Source organism: Ictalurus furcatus, chromosome 11, assembly GCF_023375685.1.
Source record: "Ictalurus furcatus strain D&B chromosome 11, Billie_1.0, whole genome shotgun sequence".
Classification (NCBI taxonomy): Eukaryota; Metazoa; Chordata; class Actinopteri; order Siluriformes; family Ictaluridae; genus Ictalurus; species Ictalurus furcatus.
Window position 1 is genome coordinate 19,304,645 of NC_071265.1, and position 8,709 is coordinate 19,313,353.

The 8,709-nt window shown below is 44.4% G+C and overlaps 1 protein-coding gene across 6 annotated transcripts in view; it reads right to left on the reverse strand.

Annotated features, from left to right (window-relative positions):
- The window catches only part of tox2 (TOX high mobility group box family member 2), a 114,694-nt gene that overhangs the window by 63,976 nt on the left and 42,009 nt on the right, over window positions 1–8,709 (reverse strand). For 4 of the 6 annotated variants that reach the window (XM_053637050.1, XM_053637049.1, XM_053637054.1 and 1 more), the window contains exon 2: window positions 7,348–7,437. The exons of the other annotated variants lie outside the window; for them this stretch is intronic. In XM_053637050.1, the coding sequence (XP_053493025.1) occupies window positions 7,348–7,437 (90 nt within the window). The remainder of the gene's footprint in view (window positions 1–7,347; window positions 7,438–8,709) is intronic. 6 annotated transcript variants of the gene reach the window in all.

Here is an 8,709-nt window from a genome sequence, read left to right on the forward strand (position 1 = left end):
TAAAATAATACTCTCTGTTTTCCCCTCTCTCTCTCTCTCTCTCTCTGAACATGCACAAAGACACACACACACACACATTAGATATCATGCCAAAGCCAATGAGATCCAGTGCTCATGTAATATTTACAGTACACTAATAGATAGATGACAGTTTTTTTTTTCTGAAAGAGTGAGAGAGCCATACAGAGAGAGAGAGAGAGAGAGAGAGAGATGATGCCCCCCTCCAATTCATTTGAATTTCAGAGAAAGCGCAGGGACTACATTAATACATTTGCGCATGATGCATTAGTGTGTTAGTTATGCACGTGTGTGTGTGTGTGTGTGTGTGTTTACTGGTGTACGTGTTTGTCTTTCCACAAAGCCGCACGACCGGTAACGCGTACACGCATGCGACCATTTCATTCGGTTGAGAAATGATGCTGAGCGGCTGAATCGCGCATTTCCTTCTTCGTCCTCGGTGTCCTCGTCTGCTGTCTTCCTGCGCTTCCTTTCTGCTTCAGTCCAATCCGTGCGCCTGTCCTGCATTAAACCTTCTTTTACATTACACCTGGTGACCTCCTTAATTCACGACAAGCCTCCCGTCTTGCACGTGACTGACACGCGCGCACGCGCGCACTCGAGGGGCAAACTTCAACTGCACACATCAAACAACAGTAAGGCTGCCAGTACTGTATTCATCATTTCCTCTCTCTCTCTCTCTCTCTTTTTTTTCCCTTCTTTTCTTCTACCTCAATCAGGATAAAAATAAAGAGCAGTAGCTGTAATGACAGTCGCTCGAGCTGCTGTATCCTCCGTGCGGGCTGAATAATGTCCTAGCTCGGCAGAATCTAATAGGCTCCTTCTCTCTTAGATGTGCAGCCCTAGAATGGCGCTTATGAAATATTAATATTACACAAAAAATATGGCAACTCCGACTCACTCCATCTCTCAAACTCTAACGCAATTGACTATGCGAGCCTTCCAAATCAGACGGAGGGGAGAGGAGAGGAGAGGTGGGGGAGGGAATTTGACTTGAATATGAGGAGCATGTCACGGGGAGAAGAAGAAGAAGAAGGAGAAGAAGAAGGGATGAGGCGGGGGGGGGGGGGGTTGGGATGAGAAAAGAGGGGCAGCATGAGCAGAAAACACAGGTAAGAATAGCAGATGTTTGGTTTGATGGTATCAGGGCAACACAGAACGTGAAAAAGAGGTGCTGCCCTTCCTATGGTCCCACGACACACACACACACACACACACACACACACTGTGGCCACAAAACGACAGACCCTGCTAGCATTAGATAAGGAATATTGCTACGTCTCAGACTCAGACAGAAGCACCTGTTAGTTTGTTGGTTAAACCTAAACTGAACGTTTGCGTCCCCCTCAGTGGGCGTCTGCCAGGACTGATCTCAACACGTGCTGATGCCTTGAAGCCTGGTCTAATTGTCGCACCAGTGAGACTCGCTGCATTAATGGCTTCATTTCTACAACTTACACGTTTTTCTCGTTCTCTGATGATATTTCTACAGCAAATGTACGGGTGCGTGACGGATTCTAAAATTGTGACGTAAAAACCATTTAAGCCTGAGCATGACGACAGCTTGTTGGGCAAAAGCACAACACACTATAAAAATCGCATCTTAGTTCCAGAAGAATGCGTTATTGTGTCCACAAGACAGGTAATAATCTCCCTGGACAAAAAAAAAAAATAATAAAAAAAAAGAAAGAATTTTATTTTTTTTGTTGCTCGATAACTTGGTAGAAAGCGACATAAAAGCAGTTGGCAAGCCTCTGTGTGCAGAATGTGTGAAGTGCAGCATCGACAGAGATAGCGGCGTATAAAAGGTGACAGCAGAAGCCAGCATTGGCTCGTGACCTTAAATTTGCCGGGGCAGGAGGACACTAATAACGACAAAAGTCGAGAGGCTATCGCACTTGACTCATGCTACAGGAGACTATCTAGTGAAATTTTAGAGTATCTCTGTAATAGACAGTTGAGAAGCGTCAGCATATAATCATCCGGCGTGCAGTCTAGCAGCACGTTTTCAGCAGTATTTCACGGTCCCTTCTTCACCAAGTGTGTTCACGTCACCAGAGAAGCCCAAACACACACACAACAGCTAATATCATTAACCAGGGTTGCCAGGTTTCAGCAAAAAATTTCCAGCCCAACTCCATATTTCAGCATATATGAGATTATAAAATGTGAGCCTATATTCCAGAAGTCTAATCTTTCTGTGTTTTTTTGTTCAGAGAGATCAGCCATCAGTTTGCTTGATGAACTTTCTGCCTCAGGATAAAGCCGCTGTGGAGTTGCTACAGAGATTTTCAGACCAATTACGTCTCAAAAACGCACAAGAAAGACCTCAAACTAGCTTAAAAAGTTTGAGCATTGGAAAAGGGAGACGCATATTTCTTTGTTTTTTTTTTCATGCGAAACGAAAAGGTCACTGTTGGCACTCGGATTTCTGATGCCATCAAAGGGGGTGGCACGGTGGCTTAGCAGTTAGGGTTGGAGGCTCAAATCCCACCCCCAACCCTGCATGCACGGAGCCTGCATGTTTCCTCCGGGTAACTCCGGCTTCCTCCCCCAGTCCAAAGACACTGAATGGCATTTCCAAATTGTGTGAATGTATGTGGGATTGTCCCCTGCGATGGACTGGCACCCTGCCCATGGTGTCCCCTGCTTTATTCCCCAAAGTTCCCTGGATAGGCTCCAGGCTATGGTACAGAAAATGGATCAATGGATCACAGACATCATAGACACACTGCCTACACTTACTGTTTGTCTTTGTTTGCAGAAATACATCACATTTAATTCCAATTACTTGCTATAGAGCAAGGTCTTGGCAGCCATGGAGTATTTTAAGCGAGGTCAATTTGGAGTAAAATCCATGACCCTGGCAACCCGGTCATCAACTTTCCTCCTCCGCTGATAATGTTCGGTGATTCCTGCCCCAGTGCGTCTCTATTAGCACTTTCTCATTTTTCCAGTTTGCATTTTTGCCCACTAGGTGCAATAATAACTTCCCCACGACTGCGCAACATCTAAAAAGGTGAGCAAATCAATGGAACTTCTGGCATACATCGGTCAAAAATCACCATTTATTACATAACTGGTCACTCAAAAGAGGTGGATATGTATGGACCTGTGAATGAAGACTATAAACATGTGTATATATATATATATATATATATATATATATATATATATATATATCTAGAAGGACATCACTGATCTGGTGCAGCAAAAGAACATTCATCAAGGGACGTTTTTTGAATTTACAGTACAGAAGGTTTACTCGGCCCATCAACAATGGGATAAATACAGCATGTGAGATTATTTGGAGCACAGAAACAGGTGCGTACAAACTGTATCATTGACAGGAACGACCTCAAGACACTGGAGGAATCCTTATCAGACATGAGAGGTGTTTCTGAACACCCTACGCCGCAGCCATGCTAAATCTATACCTGTGTTAGCAAAGGTACAGATTTGTATCTAGAAATGTATCTACGCTCTGTTTGGCCAGAACGGTGTTCCGTGCTGGAACTGTGTCTCGCTCCAGAAGCCGTCAGCACAGAAAGCGCAAACATGTGCAGGGGGAAAACAAGTCCTGGTTGCAGATATCAATAATTCATCCCGATTGTATCATAAACCTTAAAAATTGTCATGGGACGGGGGAGGCCAGGTCAGCGCTAATAACTACAGTGGATTTTAGTTCCCTTTATAGATGCTCACCGCAATATTACTCAAATCTGAATTCTTAATACAGTTTGGCTTGGCCCCAAACGGTGCCCTACTGAACATTCCCCGCAAATATCAATACGCATTAGGGGTATCTTCTAATGCTCATCTGCTGGACACTAATCTATTGCGTTGCATTGTGGGAACGCGCCAGATATCTTCCACTATAGTTCTGGCACGCACTACGCAACGGTCCAAAACGATCATTATTACAAATAAAAACAAAATCCGTCTGTTGATTCGGATGCGTTTGTAACGAACGCTGGTGTCTGGTTATGATTATGACGGCTGGTTCTGCATCGAGAACTCCAATCGGCTAACGTCGCGGACGATGCGTCCAGAGCAGTGAAATGCTACTTCACGTTCCCGGCAGCATCTATGAGATTATTAAACAAAAATAAAAAACAAAAAAAATGTGAGCCTATATTCCAGAAGTCTAACATTTCTGTGTTTTTGGCTCGGAACGATCAGCCATCGGTTTGCTTGCCTGAACTTTCTGCCTCAGGATAAGGCCGCTGTGGAGTTGCTATAGAGATAGCATGAAGCATTAGGTTGTGCCCTTTACCAAATAAATAAATAAATAAATAAATAAATAAATAAATGGGGGGGGGGGGGGGAGAAAAGCAGAAAGCACAGTTCTGAGAAATCAAATAATAGAATGAACTCAGTGTGTGCGCATGCTTCTGCAAGAGGCTGTGTATCTCTACATGTGTGTATGTATAAGTATATATGTGTGTGTGTGTGTCACAAAGGTGAGCAGATGAGCGGGTGGGACGTGCAGGAGAAGGTTATTTTGGCAAAGCACCGGATGTTCAGCTGAACCCATTTTTAACCGAAGCCCGTGTGGAGTGATGTACAGATACGGAACAAAGGCCTTAAAGCTCACACTCCTCCCCTCAGCTCCCCTCTACTCCACCACAACACCTGACATAGAGTGGAAAAAAACACACACACACAAAAAAAAGACACATTTCCTTTAAAAGCTGCTTAAGTGGTTGCTCTGTGCCCGAGCCATGTGCCGCTTTGGTTAGACTTCTTAAAAGAAGGAAGAGGAGATGTTTGATAAAGGGGAGATAATTTCAAAATGCATTCATATGCAAATGCGCGTGCCGGAAACTTTATTTAGATTGTTCCTCCAAGGCTGCGATGAAGTGATGAGCGAGAAAGAAAAAAAAAGAAACAGAAATAAGACATCTAAGACAAAATTAACTTTAACTTAATAGGCAAAAAGAATCTACTTTATTCAAATACACAGTTCTAACACCTTTGATTCCCTCCCCTTCTGTCACACTCTCTCTCTCACACACACACACACACACACACACACACACACACGGTGCTCATTGGAATGATTTGTGTCGTATCGTGCTGCAGATTGCATTTACAATATTGGCTTGAGATAGCGTATGACCGATAGCCACGGTGCGGAGTGGTGGGCTCGGAGGAAGTGCTCTGTTAGCACTCTCCTGCTGATAAATGATTTAAGAAGGCGCCTGAAACATCAATACCATCTCTTTTATAATTACAAAAAAAAAGAGAGAGAGAGAGAGAGAGAAAGTGAAGCCACCCACAAAGTTGCATTGGCAGGATCCAACTCCAACAGCGAGCTGAAAAGATAATTCAGAAAGCTCTGATAGTACTGAACAAGTCTTTTTTGGGGGAAAAAAGGAATTCTTTATTCCCATTGTCTGTCCTCCTATATGTACGGCATGCAGATAAATTCATAACACAGAAAAAGATCTTGCCGGCTTCACATTTTATTCATATGTTTTTCCAATTAGCTGTTTTATTTGCGGGGGTTTTCTCTTTTTTTTCTTCTTTTTTTTTGTTACGCAAAGCTGTCTATTTAGGGGAAGGAAAAGTTGACTTTTCAACTTTTCTGAGTAATGACGATTCATTAATATGTGTGTGGTGTGGGGATGTAAGGAACTTTAAGTACTGAAGGTTAGGGTTTGGTTATCATTATTTAGTTTGTGAATGGAAACGTTGAACAAAACCAGAAATGTGTCTGCATGCAAAAGAAGGAGAGAGACAGAGAGAGAGAGAGAGAGAGAGAGAGAGAGAGAATGGGAGAGCAAGAAAGAGACACAGAGAGAGACAGATAGAGACAGAGAGAGAGAAAGAGACAGAGAATGAGAGAGAGAAAGAGACAGAGAGAAAGAGACACAGAAAGAGACAGAATGAGAGTGAGAGAGACAGAGAATGAGAGTGAGAGAAAGAGACAGAGAGATAGACAGAGAGAGAGACAGAAAATGAGAGAAAGAGAATGAGAGTGAGAGAAAGAGACAGAGAAAGAGAGAAAGAGAATGAGAGAGATAGACGGAGAATCAGAGAGAGAGACAGGGAGAGAGAGAATGAGATAGAGAGAGAGAAAGAGACAGAGAATGAGAGAGAGAGGAAGAGACAGATAGAGACAGAGAGCGAGACAGAGAGAGAGAAAGAGACAGAGAATGAGAGAAAGAGAGAGAGAATGAGAGAGAGAGAGAAAGAGACAGAGAGAGAGAGCGAGTGAGAGAGAGAAAGAGAGAGAAGGAGAGAGAGACAGAGAGAGACAGAGAGAGAGACAGAGGGAGAGAGAGAGAAAGAGAGAGAAAGAGAGAGAAGGAGAGAGAGACAGAGAGAGACAGAGGGAGCGACAGAGAGAGAGACAGAGGGAGAGAGAGAGAGACAGAGGGAGCGACAGAGAGAGAGACAGAGGGAGAGAGAGAGAAAGAGAGAGAAAGAGAGAGAAGGAGAGAGAGACAGAGAGAGACAGAGGGAGCGACAGAGAGAGAGACAGAGGGAGAGAGAGAGAGACAGAGGGAGCGACAGAGAGAGAGACAGAGGGAGAGAGAGAGAAAGAGAGAGAGACAGAGAGAGAGAGAGAAAGAGAGTGAGAGAGGAAGGGAAATACTCAGGACTATTAACTCAGGTAGAGAAAAACAGGATTTGTGTTTATACTGGCTGCTCTATAAACAAAGCCTATGTGTGTGTGCCAAGTCGTGTGTTCGGCCACATGCATTGTTGCTCACATATAAAATGGAGGCACGGTTTGTGCCAAAATGGCACCAAAAATTTCTACTAGCGCGAGAGATTTTCCCTCACAGAGCCACCGTTGTTGGACATGTTATGATTGGTGATAAAGCTGAAACTGAACGTAAGTTATGGTAATGGTCATAAAGCTGGCACAGCGAACACGGACTACAGCACAACAAGCACGTAAGGCTTCGACATACGGACTCGCTGGTGTTCATTATCATTAACACACTGTGTCCACTACTGTCTCTCTTCAGCACTCACTCAGAGGCCATTCATATTCAGGAGATCCTCTATTTCTGATTCAAACTGTAAGTGTGTGTGTGTGTGTGTGTGTGTGTGTGTGTGTGTTGGGTTGTGGGGGTGGATGGGGAGTTTGAGCGCCTGTCGTGGGTGTGATGTGTGACCCCATAGGGACTCTCTTGGTCGTGGCTGTCAGTCAATCACATGACCCTTCTGCCTGGCAGCTTTCTAACCACAAAACGGCTTTACCGTCTACGGAGGGCACAAAAAAAGAGAAAGAGACAGACATGGTGCGACAGAGAGAGAGAGAGAGAGAGAGAGAGAGATGGGGGGAAGAGAGGGAGAGATAGAGGGTCTCACCCCTGAAGAGGGCAGTCTTTTCCCGTCAGGGTTGGGCCTCACGGGCAAACCGCTGTAGAGCCTAGCACGATCTCCTACACTGTATCTGTTCTGTAGAGGAGAGACAGGGACACAGAGAGACGCAGAGACACACAGAGAGACACACGGACAAGAGTGTAGAGACAGTGAAAGGGCACAGACAGGGACAATGCCGAAAGAACGAGAGAAAGACAGACAGAAGGAAAGAGAACACAAGAACAGAGACAATTCAGTGCAATGGCCATTGACAGCTCTAGTCATTTCGAACACAAGAAATGATGACTCTGCTTGAGCGTGTACGGCGCGGTCTCGGAGCACGGTACGAGTTATGGGTGGTACGTGTGGCGTGGCCCGCGGTGAGGGATCTCCTCCGCACCGCGCCATGTGTGACGACGGGTTGGGAAAACACTAGCGGCGGGAGGGTTGGCAGCCTAGGTTTGGGAGCCCGAGCAATCCAGCATCTAATGATTCACACAGCACTCAGTGCCAAACACACACACACACACACACACACACACACACACATACAGGCTTTCGCATCTCATGCAACTTGTATTTCTCTCTTATTTGGCCAGCTACAGAAAGATTGAAGTGTAAAGGATTAACAGATGCTTGTGGCAACAACTAATTAGTGCCTCCAGTCTGCCCAGTATCAATCTCCATCTCGTCCTCCCTCCCTCACACACACTCTTATTAAACCACTTCTGCTTGCTGCAAATGCACTCTACAAGAATTAGTGACTAAATGTTTTTTTAAAGAATCCGTGTACTTTTTTGAACTCTCCCTTCTGTAAAACGACTGTCTCTGTTTGTCTATTACCGGTGGGTGGAGTAAGGAAAGACTTTACTCAAAGAAAAGTACGAGTAAAAAAATAAAAGTCATTTATAGACTTCATTTATAGACTTCACTAACCCTCAGTCATTTATAGACCAATGTAAATAAGATTAAGACAGTATCAACTGGAAAAAAAAAAAAAAACCTTCTTAAGAGATGCATGACTCGGTATTATACCTGCATTATGCGGTATTATGCATTATATCTGCTCATTCATGCAATGATCCAGTCAGCCAATCACGTGGCAGCAGAGCTGATACTGTTGCACCATCACTTTCGCACAAGTAGTTACTCGGGTACTATAGGTACAATTAGGAACATCTGCTTATTTGTGCAGTTCTTCAATGAGCCAATCATGTCACAGCAGCACAATGCGTCAAAGCATGCAGATACAGGTCAAGAGCTCCAGTTAACGTTCACGTCGAACATCAGAGTTGAGGAAAATCTGATCTCAGTGGCGTGGTTGTTGGTGCCAGATGGGCTGGTTTGAGTATTTCAGAAACTGATCAT